Source organism: Cyrtonyx montezumae, unplaced genomic scaffold (genome assembly GCF_038088225.1).
Source record: "Cyrtonyx montezumae isolate F1298 unplaced genomic scaffold, pur_monq_1.0 scaffold_36, whole genome shotgun sequence".
Taxonomy (NCBI): Eukaryota; Metazoa; Chordata; class Aves; order Galliformes; family Odontophoridae; genus Cyrtonyx; species Cyrtonyx montezumae.
The window spans coordinates 10149280-10168185 of NW_027072041.1; the positions used below are offsets into that span (position 1 = coordinate 10149280).

The following is an 18906-nucleotide window of genomic DNA, read 5'->3' on the forward strand; positions in this document are numbered from 1 at the left end:
CAGACTGTTAATGGCGGAGGTGAACCCGAACGCGACAAACCGCGCCCCCGGCGTTACATAGTAAACCCGTCAGCCAAGGGCCCCCCGCCAAAAGCAGTCCAGCGTTCCCGTAGCTCTCGCGAGAAGTAACGCGAGTCTCGCGATACAGAGAGCCACGGTCGCGCCGGCCCAGCTCTTCTCGCGGTATCACTTGTGCCCCGTCGCTTCGGTTCCGGCTTGTCCTGCCGAGCGAGCCGCTGGGCGCCGCGGGGCCGTGTTAGAGGTCGGAAGCGAATGCGCCCGACCGATGCGGCAGACCTAGTGAAGGCGGAGCGCTGTAACATGCCCGTGCCTTGCCCCGGGGGCGGTGGGCCGTGCCCATCTCTCAGCTGCACTTCGGCAGCGTGAGCCTTCCCGCGAGTCCCGGTCCCGCCGCACCTGCACTCACGTCGGTTGGGATGGGTGATGCGCGGCCAGGTAAGTGGGTTGACGTGGCCTCCCAGGTTTTAAGTGTCACTGGGTCTCTTGCCCTTCGTTCACAGTGTGGGCCGCGGGGCAGAGTCGTCCCGAATGGAGTAGCTGCCCCTGGGACGTGCTGACAGACTCTCGCCTCACTCTGCAGCAGAACGATGCTGTGAGGAGTCAGCAGTGCAGTGTGCGTGGCTTAGCAACGTTCCTTTACAGCAGATATTACTATTTTGTTGTCTTTTTTCCTTGGGAAGATCAGGAGAGCATATTTAAAGTGGGCATAAAACGTAGATGCTGAAGCATCATTTACAGTGCATGTTGATTAGTCTCATATCTTTAACGATTTTGAAGTTGGGCTTCAAATTTAGAAAAGGTAATACTTTATGATATCAAGAGTTTGCTTTTATAGTGATTTATTGGAGTATAAAAAATCTTACGCTCTTCTTTAAGTTGTCAAACCTCAGTAGTTACAATGCACTTGTAGTTATTTGTGTGTTTTGTATAGGAGTAGTGAAATGAGTTCATCTGTGATAGCAGGCCATTATCATCCGGAATGATCAATATGTATCACAGTGCACTTCTTCATATATGGTAACAGACTAGATATAAGCAGGCATCTTAAATGCTGTCTGTTTCGGCCATGATAGGGAGCCACAACAGATAAATGTCCTGATTTGTAGAGGCTTTATCCTACATAAGTGATTGTTCAAAAAAAGAAGATAGTGTAGCAGTTTTTACTTTGGTTTGTACAGCATTATTTTCTGGGATTTTGCGGTACTTAATACCGCTGTTTTGCAGCATTCTTCTCATTCCTTCCTGTTAGTTTGAAATTCTTTATTACTGATTTTACTGTCCAGTACTTTTTATTCTGCTCTGCACCTAGAACCCCAATTCTGACAAGTCATAAGCAGCTCATAAAACTCAATGCTAAGAAACAAAGGCAATGTCTAATTATAGTATTAACCTGAAACTTTAAATGCTGTGTGTCACTTCAGATATTACTGTGAATGGGAGTAATAATGAAAATGCTTCTATTTTAAATTTTGATTTAAATATCTTTATATTTCTGGTTTCGTTTTTCAGTCTTCTGCCTTAATTTTGAGAAACAGCTGAAAGATTTAGATGGTACCAAGAGAAGAACATATATTTTTTGTGTATTAATTTGGTCATATTTTTGAGACAGTACATATGCAAATACTTTAAGAGGAGAGTAGTTACCTATATTTTAGTTAATATACTGTCTTACTTAACCCTTTGCCTCAAAATGTTACCTTGAGCCTCCGATATTTTGGAGGTGTCCTATGTGCAGGGCACGTGGGATGGAACTTAGTTTGAGCAAGAGTGATATGAATGCTCTACAGAGACATTAATCTGAGAGACTTCAGTTTGTGAGGTAACTAGTGTAAGAACTAGTGGGCCATTGGCTTAGAATGCAGGTTTATAGCATACAAAATCTTGTCACACATTATAGAGCAGATGTGTGACACTCATAGTTGGAGGACACCAAGTGCAGAAAATCTGTGTGTTGAAGGAAGAACAAAGCTACTTGGAAGGAAGGCTTACTGTTGATAAATACAGTAATTGTACCTGGCCAAGGAAATCTCCATGGTCACACTTCAAGTCATTCAAAAACACACTTTCTCAATTCAGATTTGAAACACTTTGCATGTGGTCAGTATTTATTGGGTCTGCTTGGTCTTTTTTTTTTTTCCCCTCACTATGAAGGTCTTTCTTTCTCTAATATTTTCTTGAGTACTTGTCAATACAATACGGATTCTTTTAACACTTATTCACTGCTGTTCTTATATTTTTCTCTATTAGCAGTATAAGCACTGTTTAAAGATTATCTTTGTACATGAAACGTAAAAATGATATAGGAAATGAAGCAAATCAGTCTTCTCTGTTAATATTTGATATGTGGTATCAATGAAGTAAGATGTTACAGATACTGTAAACAGAGAAAGAGATTTTAGTAGTTTGAGACTTTTCAGCTGCATAAGGAATTCAGTTACCCACTTTGGAGAGCAACATAGGCAAATGCTGTGCTTTTATATGTTCTTGGCATACACTTCCGTTGCTTCTTTTTTCTTAATGCTAGATGTTATAAGGAAAAATGTGGTATTTCATACATGGTTGAATGTGCAAAACAATTTAGTTGCAGTTGTGGATTCAAGTAGATAACAAGCATTGTCTGTTGTAGATGATATTATGGAACCAATAACATGGTTTATTAATTGGATGTTTATTAATTGGATGCTAGCTCTGTGTAAGGTTAACAGAATGAATAAAACCAAGTGGTATTATATCTGAGCTATTTTATAGATTAAGGTGATGGAAAAGAGACAATTGAAAATAAAGGGAAAAAGGCTCACCTTTGTCGTAGGCTTGTGATAGGAAACTCCAAAGGAGCAGTCTCCAATAAGAGATCCTTCCCCAGTGGTGATCAGCCCTTAAATGGAGTCTAGGAGAGGTGGAATCAGACTCCATCCCTTCCAGTGGCACAGGTAGATTGTCTTCACCTGTGTTCCTGTGGCTTACCAATGCTCGCCCCAGATGATTAATCAATGGTTCAGGACGTGATTCAACAGTTCCCATACACCCTGTCAGTGAGAATTTGTCAGTGTGAGCTCAGGAGAAACTTAGCAATCAGTGTTTAAATGAGATTTTTTCCAGACAGACTTTCAGGTATTTTTAAAACAGCAGTACAAACTGTAATATGCCTATCTTGGAATTTGGTTCTAACCACTGATCAGTATTATAATTCTAGTTCTGCCTTAAATAAAATCTTAAGTTATATGCCTTTCATTAAATAAATCGGTATCTAATATTTAGATTTGTGTTTAAAAATGTAATACTTTGTGCATTTGGCCAATTTTTCTTTTGGTTTTGTTTTGTTTTGTTTGTTTCCATAGATAAATGGCATGTTGGGGAGAGATGCCTTGCACCTTGTCCTGAAAATGGGAAGTTTTCTGAAGGAACGATATTGTCTATTGAAAAGGACAAGAATGGAAAATCATTTGCTATTGTATCATTCTTGGAATCTGAAGATAAGAAAATACTAATATCTAAGCTTTCTAGAGTTGAAGCTGGCAGAGGTTCCTGGAAGAGTGCAATATTTGATGATGGTGACTTGGAAAAGCCTTATTTTCCTGACCAAAGTCTTCCATCTTCAGCTGTTGGTTTTAAGTTATCTGATAATGGTGATTTTATCCCATATACAATTAATAGATACCTGCGTGATTATCAAAGGGAAGGAGTCCAGTTTCTCTATGATCACTATGCTCACAAAAGGGGTTGCATTCTTGGAGATGATATGGGCCTTGGAAAGACAGTACAGGTATTTCTTTATTATAAAAAAATGTTGTTTGCATTTTGACAGTGTGTTTTCTGTAAAGAGTATTCATTTATTTTTTAAATTTACTTATTAAGTAAAATCCGTATTGTTGAATCTTATTCTCCTCTTTCTGACATGAAGTTGGAGTAGGCAGGATGTGGATGTTTGTGATGATACTTAAGGGGCATGAGTCATTGCTGATTTAAGATAAGCTTCTGACGCTCCACAAAACTGGCATGTGACCGTTTGTACTGTAGAGCTTGGTAGTTATGGTAGTTAAGATGTTTGTGTTTGCTTTATGCTGAATGTATTTATGAATTGATACTCACATGTCATGAAAGTAATTTGCTGCACTGGGGAATGCTGTATGTACATACACCATTTAACATGTCATAAAATGTCTTTTTTCCTTGAAAACAAGCAGTTTGACTGTATCTGGGAATTGGACTCTGCCATCTGGTAAAAGTACTTAGATGTTCAATGACTTGATATTTTCATTATGCTTTGAATAACGGCAACCCAATTGATTCATTTATTTTGCAAAAATTAGGGTGTTTTGACATTTGAAATGATTCTCTTTTGTCTGTTTGGTTTTAAGTTAGTACCTGGAGTCCTATTGCAAATAGTCCTTGAACATCTCTCCTTACTCCTTCTTTGTGTGAAATGCAAGCTCATTTCTTTGTTAGTAAATGCTGGCTGTAGCGTGTCTTGTGAATCCTCTTAGGAAAATGTCAGCTGATAACACAGATGCTTGCACAGATGCTTGTTGTGTAGCAAACTTTACAAGAGAAGTGAGTGAACTAAATAGGCAGATCTTGTTTGAATAGAGTGTTTAGAGGAGTATCATGTGTGAAGAGAGCTGCTGCTGATCTGTTAATGTATTAGTTACCACTAAACAAACTGCATTTACCTCGTGCTTCAACTTACCTCAGATTTATTCCTTGTTCATGGCAGCCCAGGAACTCAGTATTTACTCAAGAACTGCAGAAATCTGATTTAATATTGTAAGAAACATTTGTATAAGACAGAAAATCAGGAGAAAAAACAAACTGTCCTGCTTCCACCTATTTTCTTGAATTTCATAGCTGATTCTCTAATGAACAAGTCATGTTTGTCACACAGTCACTGTGCATTCCTTTGTAGAATTTGCATGCAATGGTTGTTTCTTTTAATCACAATGTGAACTTTGCAGAACAAAAATACAGTTTTTTAGTAATATCTTAGTTATTTCCTAGTAAAACAGGATGTTTGTGTTACTCAAGTGAAGTGTGGATAGTAGCTCAGAAGATTTAAATTAATAGATGAGTCCACTTGTTTCATATATTATCATGTTTGAAGGAATATATATTCATTAAACTTCACTGAGTACCATCTTGACTGATTTACGGTCTTATAGAAAATGTTGCTTTTGCTTATCACTTGGCTGAATATTACGATTTCTAAATTACAGTGTGATACTTGAGATGAAGGCTTTTCTTTAAGATTTTTGTATTGTAATGTTCTTTCTACTTTTGAAGGACTACTCTACTATTTGTTTGGATTGTAATGTTCTTTCTACTTTTGAAGGACTACTCTACTATTTGTTTGGATTGGCTTTAGTGTGAGGTTCTTTCGTTTTGAGTTGTAGAAGGTAGGTAGAATAGGCCTACTTACAAGGCCTTTACTTGCTGACTAGTTTTATCTGAAAGCTCCAAAGGTTTCTCATCAGAATTGCCTCTTTACAGCCTTTGCTGTTAGTAGAAATTTGTGATGTGTAATTCTTCCAAAAATGGAGGATCTGGAAGATGTGTGAAGATTTTGTTTTTAATCCTAGTGAGAATAATAAAGTTCAACCAAACAGTGCTAAATAAACAACACATGCAAACTTGCAGCAGCCTCCTAGTCTCTCAGCTTATATGAAATACTGTGCATTAAAGTATTTTTAATTTCTTCCATGTGTCTCTTTGCCACCTAGCCCTCTATGCTGAGTTTCCCTATCTTCTCCTTGAATACCTTTACACCCTCCTCAGATGCTTTTTAACCAGCTCTACACTCCTGGCTCTTCCTCCCATCATTGGGGGGAGAAAAAAAAATATTTAATTTGACAGATGACTGCTTTACCTCTGTCCTGCACCAAGCATCTGTGTAGTGACTGCAGAAGAACTGGGCCATCCTGAGTAGAAGGGGGCCTGTTGAACTTCAAAAGATGGAAACATCTCTGAGGACACCTTTGGTTCTTGCTGCAGCTTAGCTCCATGGATCTTTATCCCAACTGGATTTTGCAGATCAAAATGTTCTGGCCGAATACCTCTGTCCTCTTCCTGCTTTGGGTTACTGTGGGAGGGCTCGAAATAATGTTTGGCTAGAATTTTTGTCACCACTGTGGTGTATTACAATAAATGACTTCTCCTAATGAAAGGGAAATAAAGGTCACTGACTGGTTTGAGGCAGTTGAATGAATACAGACTTAAACACAGTCGAATAAACTATGTTTGAATTCTGAGGGGATGGAACATATAGAAAACCATGTTAGCAAAAGTGTAGCTTATTGCTTAAACTTCCTCTTGCTAAAGTAGAGTCAGAGTATAATTTGCATAATTTCCTGCTGCTTCCTCATCTAAGATTCATGTGTTTGCCATTTCCAGGAAAACTGCAAGACATGTCTTACCTCTTCCTGTCTCGTTTATTTTCTCTACTGAATTTCTGACGGTTTTCCACTTAGAAAATTATGGAGCAATTAAGCTTATCATAAACATAGAATTCTCAGTTAAAAATGAGATTTATTTAAAAAATATATGTATATTAGCAAATTAAATCCTATTAATGATTTTGTCTGAAATGTTTATGTTCAGTGGAATTTGTTTTCTGTCTGCGTCTTTGTACATAATTACTGAGTATTGTTTTCTTTCTGAAGGTGATTTCATTTTTGGCTGCAGTATTACACAAAAAAGGAACACGTGAAGATATTGAAAATAATATGCCAGAATTTTTACGGAGGACACTGAAAAAGGAATCAAAATGCGACCCTAAGAAGGTACAGCTTTTTACTCATACAACTTCAGGAATTTTGGTAAAAAGCAATACTTGTGTTGTTGTTGTTTGTTTGCTCGCTTTGGGAGTTTACACATACTCATTTTTACTGTTTGGTTAGTTTAGCAGAGTAGGAGTTCATGACTTTTCTAGAAGTGCTAGGGAAGCCTTCTGTTTTCCAGATTGTCACAGTATATTATCTAGCTATTTATGAAACCTGTTAACACTGTTAATCCATACCAGAATGCTTAGAAATATCTGTGCAAGATTTGTGGCTAGAGTACTGTTTAAGAAAAAATGTTAGTTTTCTTCAGTTTTGTTTCTGAACGACATGGTATGAATCTATATGTAAAAGTATATTTTAATGATATATTTAAATATTTCAGACAAACACGTATTTGTAGGTCACTCTAAAAGTAGTGCCTCCTATTTATTTCCATGGAAACTGCAACAGATACAAGGAGCAAAATAACACTGTTTGATAGAGAAAATTCTCAGCTACAAAACACTCACTCTTTTTGAACAAAGCCATCACCAGCTATGCTTTTTTGCCAGCAATGAAAAAGGGCCTACTTGAAGTTCATATATAAATCTGCACCAGTGGAGCTGACTTGCTGTTTCACAGCTACTATGATGGCATCTTTGCTAGGAAAATGTCACCCACGCAGTCTGTCTTTGAATGGCTGTTTGATCTCCACAAATGTTTATCAAGCGTTGATGAATGTCAGTGGATATTATCTTTTCCACATGGATGTGTGGCACACCTTTTCCACATGTGATTCAGTGATACACCTTTACATGTCATGTGGCCTCTTTGCTGCTGCAGAGTCATAGAATAGCTTAGTCTGGAGGGGACTTATCAGATCATCCATTTCCGATCCCTCTGACAGGGTTGCCAGCCACTAGATCATGCTGCCCAGGATACCATCTAACCTGGTCTTGATTGACTCCAAAGATGGAGTGTCCACAACCTTTCTAAGCAACCCATTCCAGTACCTCACCATCCTCTGAGTAACAAATGTCTTGCAAACATCTAACCTAAGTTTTGCCTCTTTTGGCTTGAAGCTATTCGCCATTGTGCTGTTGCTGTTAGACCGTGTAAAAAGTCAGTCCCCCTCCTGCTGATAAGCTCCACTTTGAAGTACTGGTTGTCTCCCCAGAGCCTTATCTTCTCCAAGCTAAACAAGCTCAGCTCCCTCAACCTTTCATTGCAGGAGAGATGCTCCTGCCCTGTGCTCATCTTTGTGGCCCTCCTCTGCACCCACATTTTTCCTGTACTGAGGGTCCCAGATCTGGACACAGTATTCCAGATGGAGCTTCACAAGGGCATATTAGAGGGAGACAGTCACTTTCTTCTTCCTGCTGGCCACTGCTCTTTTGATAATTCACAGAATATTGTTGGCCTTCTGGGCTCCAAAAGCACACTGCTTGCTCATGTCCAATTTTTCATTCATCATGATCCCTTTGTCACACAGGAACACTGTAATGAAGCATTGGTGGGAAGGTTCGTCCTCTACTGCCATATCTCTGACATAATGGGCCAACATAATAAAATAGGAGGCATTACTTTTGGAACTTCCCTTGTATCTTGTGACCTTGCCTGTAGTCTTGAGTGGCTGTTAATTGTCCTAAATAAGGCTGACTGATGTTATAGTTAATCAAATACAGTTTCAATAGAGATGTATGTAAAAACTGTGTGAGTGAGGCAAATGAAGATCTATAATTTTTCCCATGAGAGGACCAATGCAACTCCTGATTTCCTTTTAATTTGCTATATTATGTTACTGGAATATTTAAGTGTCGGAATGATTCTGTGACTGTATTTCTGTGAACAAAATTGTTCCTTGTGAAATACAGGCAAAGAGGAAGAAAGAGGTAAAAGGATATCACTTTATGTGAAAAAACGTGAATACTTCTGACTGGCTGTAAGAGAAGAAGTAGTTTACTTTGAGGACAGTTATGTATTGGAACAGGTAACAGAGAGAGGTTGTGGATTGTTCCATCCTCGGAGGATTTTAAAGACCTGAGTGGGAATTTTATGCTGCCTCTTCTTTGACTAGAAAGCTGGACTAGAAACTGATTTTATTATTCTATGATAGCATTGTACAGATTGTCTTAAATTTTTTTAACCTTTTTTGATACCTCTTGTCATGTATTGAATAGATTTATGGATTGGAGGAAGTTCTTATCTATTTTTTTCAACCTCTAAAACATTGAGTAGTATTTGTAATAGATGGTGTAACAAAACAGTGTGATAGTACATCATATCTTACAGCAGTTAAATAATACCAGTACAACTTTGGGTACTTTGTGCAATGTTAGCGTATCTTTTCTGTAGTATTTGCACACTCAGTAAACTCATTACTTTTGAATTTTTATAAATATTCAGGTATTTTCTATCTTGTGCTTTGAAGTGGCAGAATTTAGCAGTTCAAACTATGAAGTAATAAAAGCTTAAGATTGTGACTTTCCACAGTGATATGTAGATCTTCCAGTAATACTATAACAGCTATTTGTTTTCAGACTTTCCTCATAGTGGCCCCTCTCTCAGTGCTCTATAACTGGAAGGATGAGTTAGACACATGGGGATACTTTAAGGTCTCTGTCTTACATGGCAGTAAAAAGGAAGATGACTTGAATCGCATCAAGCAAGGGAAATGTGAAGTTGCCCTTACAACATATGAGACTCTTCGCCCATATTTAGATGAATTTAACAAGTAAGTATGACTCATTGTATGGCAGAAGATAATTGTAATTATTAATTTATTGAATTCCTAAGCTCTAAAAATAAGACCTACTTCATCCCATAGCTGCAGGTATTTTAAAAAGGAGGAGTTTTGCCCTTCCTTTTGTTATGTTTGAGAATATTTAATCCCTTACTTGGTCCTAATGATCCCTTTCACTGTTTCATCTTGGAAATATATACAAGCTGCATGAACATCTCTGTGCTATAGCATTCTGCCTCCATCAGCTAGTGTTGCCCTTGGTCTTACAGGTGTTTCCATGCTAGGTGATTGGAAAGGGCCTTGGGCCTCAAAGAGTGTCCGACTGTTCTGAATAACCATCACCAGAAACTCTGATCTCCAGTTCCGTCTGTGCACGTGTCTGAAAAAGAAGTGCAAATATGAAACATTAAATAGCTGGTGGCTGGGAAATAAATACGTGTGCACAGCCCATGTCAGTGCAGCAGGACCTATGTGTGAATGAATGCACTGCTTCAGTGTAAGGATTTACTAAACTATCTGTCAAACATATTTCCAGATTGGCACACAGTGTTCATTTGACATGTGCATTTTGCTTAGAGAGAACGATGTGTTGGCCTCAAACTGGTCTTTAATCAATTATCAATGACTAGCAGGTTTTAATAATATAATAAACTCAGATTTGATTGAAAGTAGTTAACAGGCATCATTCATGTCACAAGATCAGTTTTCAAAATAGTCATCTAAAATTCATGAAGCCTGCTCCAGAAAGAGATTTATTTCTAAACATAACTGCTGCAAGTAATGTCAGCATAGAAATTAACTTGTTCTGAAATACTCTTGCATATAAAGCAGTCTTGTAAATTTATTTCTTCCTAGAGATTCGATTATTTAAAGTTCACATCACAGATTACAGATCTTTCAATCTCTACTTCTGACTATGATCATCTTGGTTTCAAAATCACAAAATACTACAATTCCTTCACCATATTGGTGTCATACGGGTCTCAAAGTAGTTCAGATGCTTTCAGATTATAAACTGCAGGAAGAAACGGCTTCAGCATGTTTCTAGTTAGATGGATATTGTTAGGAAAACTGAGACGCACCTGTGCTGATCATGGTTCAGAAGTTCACATTAAGAGATTTATTTAGTTATTCTCAGTCTTACTTATGAGTTGAATTAGTGCTGGTAAGATGTGTGTCCAGAGATGAAAAGCTGCTTTCTTCACAGAAAATATTTGATGCAGTTGATAGGAGTTCATCTATTTTATTCTGTAGTTTAGCCATTACACTTGAGATTACTGAACAGTCAAGAAAGTGGGTAGTATAATATGTATATATAATAAGAAATTAAAAAAATAAATATTTTGCAATAATAGTCAGGGATGTACATGTGACTGATGTCAATTTTTGCATATGTGAAATGATGAGATATGTAATTTGTGTAAAGGGAGAATTTTTTTCTTGCTATCCAGTATAGAGTGGTCTGCTGTCATAGTGGATGAAGTACACAGAATCAAGAATCCAAAGTCCCAAATAACTCAAACCATGAAGTCCTTAAAATGCAGTGTTCGGATAGGACTTACTGGAACCATTCTTCAAAACAATATGAAGGAACTTTGGTGTGTCATGGACTGGTAAATAAAATGCAGTACTTATTTTTTTCCCATTTTTTTATCTTTGTTTTCCACGTCTTCTTTTTTTTCCCCCTTGCTAGATTAAGAATTACACAACTTTGGACAACATTGTGCTTTTGTTTTGTCCAGTATATGCAGGTCATTCTTTCTTACTTGGAAGCTAAAAGTAATAATATTTTGCTGTTTTTCAAAATGCAGCAATGCATATATTTGCAAAGCAACAGTCTTGGTCAGGGAAATTTCTAAGGGTGGAAATAATCCTAGACATCAGTCTAGGTTTAAAAGTCTTATTGGAATACTTTACAACTGGGGAACAAAGCAAACTTCCTTTAAATATAAGGAAGTGCAGGCTGAAGTCAAATTTCAGAGAAGAAAGTCTTTAACACTAAGCTTAGTGTTGATGTTGATGTATTATTCCAATATAGAGGTAATGTGTATCTAATAAAAACAGTAAAAATTGAAAATGAGATTAACTACCTTCCTATTTGGGCTTTGAAGGAGTAGTTTTAGAGGTACTGTTTACTTGTGACTTCTTTTGGCCTGCTGAGCTCTGTAATTTCTGGAAATGGCATCAGCATCTCTTTATCTAAGGGAAATCTCTTTAACATTTGAGGATTACAGTGGAAAAAAATTGAATGTTTGGAAGTAGTATATGTTTCTATTTGTATACACTATTTTTATTCATTTCCTTACTGATAGTTGAACATTTTTTGCTAGCCCAGAAACATTTATTGTTAGCATGGAGTATGCTTTTAAACATTGGAAAAGGATAAGTAGCCTTGGAGTAATGAAAATGTTGCAAATCCCTCATAACCAACCCCTTTCCATTTTTTTTTTTTTATTGTTATGGGGTGTTTTTTTGGTGTTCGTTTGTTTGTTTTTCTTTTATAGGGCTGTACCCGGACTTTTGGGAAGTAGAATGCATTTCAAGAAGAAATTTTCGGATCCAGTGGAACGTGGCCAGAGGCACACTGCAACTAAAAGAGAGCTGGCAACAGGTCGTAAGGCGATGGTGAAGTTAGCAAGAAAAATGTCTAGCTGGTTTCTGAGACGTACAAAAGTGCTTATCAGTGATCAGTTACCAAAAAAGGAAGACAGAGTAAGAGTGCTCAAATATTTCAAACATAGTGCTAATGAATATCTCTTTTTTGTTGCTTTCATTGTTTTTTTTTCTTTTTCATCATACTTCTGCTAGTTTATGGTTTTCTTTTGGACTTGTGAAATTGAGAAGAATCTAGAGCCTTGAAAATGCTTGTAAGATCATGTACATTATACATATAATTACTGTGATTGATTATTTGAGTTAATTAAGCATGAAAATGCTAAGCTAAACTTCTGGCTAGTGGTGAACAGATCTATTTATGTGCACTTAAGATTGATTATTAATTCTTATTAGATATATTTCCTTCTAAGTAGGAGAACACATTAATTTCCAGATGTTTTTGTTTTCAAAATGTATTTGTTCTTTATCTGTAGATTATAATAATGTCATCTAAGCTGCCTTTTACAGGAGAGATTAACACAAACATCAGTCAGTTGCCTTTATAAATCTAGCAGGTTTTATTCTTTTCATTCTCTTGTTAATGTGAGTATATGTTCAAGTTACTGCTGTATTATTGTAGCTCAGCATGGGGCCGTTGCAATGTGGGTGGCCTAGATTAGGGAATGATCTTGAGATTTCTGTCTCCCACTGTTTAAGACTAAAGATGTCATGGAAATGCCATCCATGGTCTCTGAGGAGGAATTAGAGTTTTGGACATAGTCATGCGCATCGCATTCTCAGTGCTTATTCTGTTTGTCCTGCCTGTGGCACTGCCCTGGAAACAGCTAGAGCCTAAAAAAAGTAAAGAAAGATCAAATAAAGCAACTGGCAAAACAAGGGAATCCTGTGTTACAATTATGCATTTACTGCTGTCAGACTTCATTCTCTTTAGTCTTTCACAAAAGCCCATCTGAGAGGTTTGTAGAAACAGGTTATTATAGCTTAATATTGATACTCTTTGTAAAATTTGGGAAGGGTTAAAATCATCTTACTTAAATTTTGGATACAGTTTTGTAATACTTTTGTGTCAGAATGCAGACTCTGTTTTATTTGAGTAGGATAACAATATGTGTGTAAATATATTACTGTTTTCTACCTTACTTATAGTGCTCTTTGATTTTAATTTTATGCTGCATATAACTGTATTTTTCGGACTTTCCACTTTTGTAGATGGTGTACTGTTCCCTGACAGAATTCCAGAAAGCAGTGTATGAGGCTGTGCTGAAGACAGAGGATGTAAGCCTAGTATTAAGAGCAGGAGAGCCCTGCAGCTGCAACAGTGGCCGTAAAAGGAAGAACTGTTGTTACAAAGTAAGAACTTTCACTGTTCGAAGTTTATAACAGTAGATTTTCTGGTTTGAGCAGGAGATACCTCAGTATGTCCTCTGATGATGAGGAGCTGCTTGAAGGACTGCCTGGTCATAAGTCATCAGTTTGTGAAATCTTGACTGGAAAATTGTGTCATGGTGAAGTCAGGAACTTGATAATTACAGCATGGCTACTTCGCATTCTCTGAGCAGAAGGTCATTATTGATACAGTATATTTGGGATATATGGTATTAAATGGACCTGTCCCACAGTTGGTGTTGGAAGGAGTTTTTCATTGTGACATGTGATACTTGCCAGGTATGCAGTTCCCATGTGCCTCAGATGGCCAGTACAGTACCTGCAAATTGGAGACCTTTGGACTTCTTCACCACTGACAAATCTAGCTTTGTTTTTGCTTTTCTGTATCTCTTAGTAGATTCAACGTGCCTTTTAAGTATTTTCTTTTTCTTCTAAACTGTTCAGGTTCTTGTGTACAGTTTTGTTGTTTTTAATTTTTATTTTTTTGTTTCCCAAGTAATGTAGTCTATTTAGTCTTATGCATCTTTATTTGAAAACAATCTACTGTCCGTTGAAATATGCCATGAAAACTAGGCTTAGCTCTTTGCAAGCTTTTGTTTATCATTACATTTTGTAGAAAGAAGGTGCCATTGAGCTTCATTCACACTCTGCAGACCTGCAGATACGTGTGTTACTCTTATGGACAGTCTTATTCTGAAGTTAAACATAAAATTTAGTAACTTGAGAAGGGAAAGAGACCAGTATTGATAAATCAATCAAATATAAACAGAAAATGGAGTAGTTGAATAGAAGCAATGTTTGCAGTTGTTTGATTTAGGTTACTTGAGATGTTTATGAAAGTACACAAATTTTTTCAGTAAAGTAAGCAGTTACAGGCTAAGAAGGAATTCTAACAGCTCTAGTTGGGTTTAAATTGACTTAAGTTGTAAAGTTGCTGCCTGTTTTCCTAGCAAGGAATTCTTGGTTCATTGTAACAATGTCTGAATATGTCACTGAAATATTTATCACACAATTGACATAGCTGTTTTTTTTGTTGTTTGAAAAGATGTTTCCAATTAATAGAATCACAGTGTTGAGAAGAAAGTCTTGCCTCATTTTTTTACTATTAAGTGCATCATTTAGAATCAGTTTTTGTACTATTTAGAATTCTGAACGCACTGAATCTTCTTGAAATAGTATTTTAGTGTATTTCTATTTTTAGGAATGTTTGTTGTTACAAGCATTAGGTATACTTGTTGGGTTTCTTTTGTTTGTTTTGGTTTTGTTCTGTTTTGTAGATGAATTCCCATGGTGAAACAATCAAGTCACTGCAATTCAGTTACCTGACGATCCTACAGAAAGTTGCAAATCATGTTGCATTGCTGCAGACAGACAACACTAGCAGGCAGCAGGTTAGTTTTGGAAGTATCTATGAAGTGAACCTTTGGAAAATGAGATGAAAATTCTTGTATAAAAATTGCTGTTGGATTCTCTTTCAGTCTTAACTTTCTGAAATTCAGAGATGTTGCAAAGTAATTTTTCAGATCAGTAATTGATAATGTAGCCCTTATTTAATAGATAAAGATCTTAATGCATCTCTAGTTTCAGTTGATGACTATCTGAAAATAGGGTTTATCTTAATGGAGAGCTTTAGGAGAAAATAATTTTTAGTGATTCCTAATAATCCCATTTTTGTTGCATTAATGAGAAGTGTTTAGTGAGATGTGGGTCTCTGTGCAAATAAATAATAAACAATGAGAATATGTTTTTTCTCTATAATTCTATATTCTGAGCTGAGTTTCTCTAAATAATATGTTTTGATAGAACAGGGAGAGTACAGTGTTGATTTATCTAATTTTCCTGGCAAGTAACCATTAAAGGAATTTTAGTTTTTAGGAAATTTTACTGCTAGCACTCCAAGGTCATAAACTGTAAACATTCAAATTTTTTCAAGTGTTTTCTGTGTACTGTATGTGTACTTCTACCGTAAAAACATTCCAGAGTGATCCGTGAGCAACAGATGAAGTATTGTCTGCTCCTGTGGAAAAGGAGATTTAAAGCATGTGTTTGCATTCTAATTCTTGAGTTACCCAGTTCTAGCAGTAAAGTTTTATTTGACTTTTCAGTAGTTTAAATGCAATTCCCATATTGTTTTTTTTGTCATTATCAAGTGCCAGGATATGCAGTTATCAAGCCAACAACTCTTGGGACTGGTAGTTCTGTAGCAGTCTCTGCTCCAAGGAGGAAATTTTGGCCATCTCTTATTCAAGTAACTGGAATCTATCCTTTTGGATTGCATTCCTCTCTCAGTTTCAAATGAAGCAAACCAGAACACACTGAAAATGTGTTTCCAATGTTTCCATACAGACTGAATGAAAATAGATAAGTAGTCAGTTTGGATTACTTCAGTCTCTTAAACTCCTTTTATGACTTACTATTACCCAGTGTAGTTCTGATTTTTGATGAATTTTGAAAATTCTGCTTTTCTTTCAGGAAACACATATAAAACGGGTTTGCAATGAGGTGTTTTCCAGTTTTCCAGATTTCATGCAGTTAAGCAAAGATGCAGCCTTTGAAACAATTTCAGATCCGAAGTATAGTGGAAAGATGAAGGTAAATATATTCTTCAGAGACAAAAATAAGTATTAATAGATCTGCTGTAGTATATGGGTGTAAGAAAACGCATGCCTAATAGGTTTTCTGTTTTAATCAGTTGTTTACAGTGGTGGTACCACTGCAGAGATCAGGTGTCCAGGATCAGAATGCCATCGTGCGAAGACTAGAAAAGGGAAATTCGTGGTGCTAAGACTGATGCCTTAAAGTACCAACTTCATATATTTAGTGATTTAGTTTAGGTCACTCAAAAGTGAGTCTTTGGGGTTATATCATGGGCTTTCATGGAACCATCGATTCAATGGAAAGCAAAAGAAAATCATTAGGAATTGAGTAACTTGTGCTACCTTCAATATTGTGGCTAGCTCCTTTCCTATATCTTAAAGAGCATGTGTTACGCTTTGAAAAGGTTCAAAGAAGACATACATGGTGACTGCTGAGAAGCAGAAGCAGCCAAGTATGATTCTACAGCCTGAAAAAATTGAGATGTAGGATGCATGTCATCCTTCCCTATAGACATATGTATATTCAGTCTCATAAGGTGGACTCAAAATTGCTCTGTAGTGTGGGTGGGATTTACTCCCACAGTTCCCACCTAGAGCCCCAGGGATGTGAGCTTCAGGAAATTTCGGGAGAAATACAAGAGACCTGGCTGCCAGCAAAGACTAAAGCAAAAAAAACTTGTTTAGTACCTCAGCCTTCTCCATATCTGTTGTAGGCAGTTCTCCTTTCTCATTTACTAAAGGAGGTAACTCTACTTGGCCTACCTCTTCTGGCCAACGTACCTATAGAATCCCTTCATGTTGTTTTTAACATCCTTCGCCACATTCAGTTCCATCTGTGCCTTGGGTTTCCTAATCTCTCTGCGAGTCCAGACAGCATCCCTGTATTCTCCCCAGGCGATACACCCTTGCTTTCACAGCTGATAAAATCTCTTCCCTCAATTTGGCCAGCAGGTCCTTGAGGAGCCATGTGGGTTTCCTGCCTCCCACGCCCATGTCCTTATTCTAAGGGACAGAGAGCTCTTGTGCTCTCAGAAAGCCATCCTTAAAGAGTAGCCAATTTTCTTCCACTCCTTTGACTCTAAAGACAGTTTTCCATGAGATCTCATCCAACAGTTCCTTAAACAACCTCAAGTTTGCCCTCCCAGAGTTCAGGTCCTGATCCCACTCTTTGCTAGGCCCACATTCCTTGAGATCACAAACTCAGCCAGGGTATGATATGGCTCCTGGCCTGTTATCTGTTGATGGAATGCACCTGTCTCAAAGTGGGAAATGAATCCTAGCACAGGAGCTAGCTGGACTCATTGAGAGAGCTTTAAACTAGCTGTGATGGGGGAAGGGGATAAAACAGGGCTCACCAGTAAAGAGCCTAAGGAGACTATGCTGGAGAAAGGGGTGAGGCAGATGTCTCAGCTGAAGTGCATCTATACCAATGCATGCAGCGTCGGCAAGAAACAAGAGGAGCTTGAAGCCATTGTGAGGCAGGCTAACTATGACCTTGTGGCTATTACAGAAACATGGTGGGACCTCTCCCATGACTGGAGTACTGGGATTGATGTCTACAAGCTCTTCAGAAGTGATAGACAGGGAAAAAAGGGTGGTGGCATAGCTCTCTATATCAAAGAGTGTTTTGATGTTGAAGAGCTTGAGGTTGGAAATGACGAAGTAGAGTCCCTGTGAATAAGGATCAGGGGGATAGTCTTTGGGAGTGACATCGTGGTGGGGGTCTGTTATAGACCGCCTAGTCAGGATGAAGAAATAGATGAGGTGTTCTATAAGCAACTAGTAGATGTTGCACGGTGGCCAGCACTTGTTCTCATGGGGGACTTTAACTTCCCTGATATATGCTGGAAATATAATACTATGCAGAGGAAGCAGTCCATGAGATTAGATTCTAGAGTGTGTGGATGATTGCTTCCTGACACAGCTGGTCCAAGAGCCTACCAGGGGAGATGCCTTGCTAGACCTGCTCTTCACTAACAGGGAAGGACTAGTAGGAGATGTGAAGGTTGGGGATCGTCTTGGCCAGAGTGACCATGAAATGGTGGAGTTTGCTATTCTTGGTGATGTCAAGAGGGTGACGAGCAAAACTGCTACCTTGGACTTCCGGAGGGAAGACTTTGACCTGTTCAGGACACTTGTTGCAGGGGTCTCTTGGGACTCGCTCCTGAGGGGTAAAGGGTTCCAGGAAGCCTGGATGCTCCCCAAGATGGAAATCTTAAAGGCACAGGAGCAGGCTGTCCCGGAGTCCCGTAAGTCAAGCCAGAGGGGAAAAAGACCAGTGTGGATGAACCGGGAACTTTTGTTGAGACTCCAAGAGAAAGGAAGAGTGTATGTCCTCTGGAAGATGGGACAGGCTACCTGGGGAGACTACAGAGAACTGCCCAAGATTTGCAGGAAGTTAGAAATGCAAAAGCTCAGCTCAAACTTAGACTGGCTACTGCAGTAAAGGAGAACAGAAAATCCTTTTACAAATATATTAACAGCAAGAGAAGAACTAAGGAGAATTTCTCTCCTTTACTTGATGAGGCAGGCAATGTAACCACAGAGGATAAGGAAAAGGCTGAGGTTCTCAATGCCTTCTTCACATCTGTCTTTAATAGACAGAACAGTTATCCTCAGGGTACTTGCCCTGACCTGGAAGTCCGGGACGGAGCACATAATGCACCCCCTGTGATCCAAGCAGAGACGGTCAGACACCTGCTCCTCCATCTGAACTGCCACAAGTCCATGGGACCAGATGGGATCCACCCAAGGATGCTGAGGGAGCTGGCAGAGGTGATTGCCGAGCCAC

General features: G+C 38.2%; 1 protein-coding gene across 1 annotated transcript in view; it reads left to right on the forward strand.

Moving 5' to 3' along the window:
• Positions 1–343: 343 nt before the first annotated feature.
• The window catches only part of LOC136054402 (DNA excision repair protein ERCC-6-like 2), a 30713-nt gene continuing 12150 nt past the window's right edge, over positions 344–18906 (forward strand). Inside the window, exons 1-9 of the mRNA XM_065745675.1 lie at positions 344–456; positions 3360–3784; positions 6675–6794; positions 9314–9507; positions 10968–11129; positions 12021–12228; positions 13342–13482; positions 14796–14909; positions 15991–16110. Of these exons, the coding sequence (XP_065601747.1) occupies positions 438–456; positions 3360–3784; positions 6675–6794; positions 9314–9507; positions 10968–11129; positions 12021–12228; positions 13342–13482; positions 14796–14909; positions 15991–16110 (1503 nt within the window). The 5' untranslated portion in view covers positions 344–437. The remainder of the gene's footprint in view (positions 457–3359; positions 3785–6674; positions 6795–9313; positions 9508–10967; positions 11130–12020; positions 12229–13341; positions 13483–14795; positions 14910–15990; positions 16111–18906) is intronic.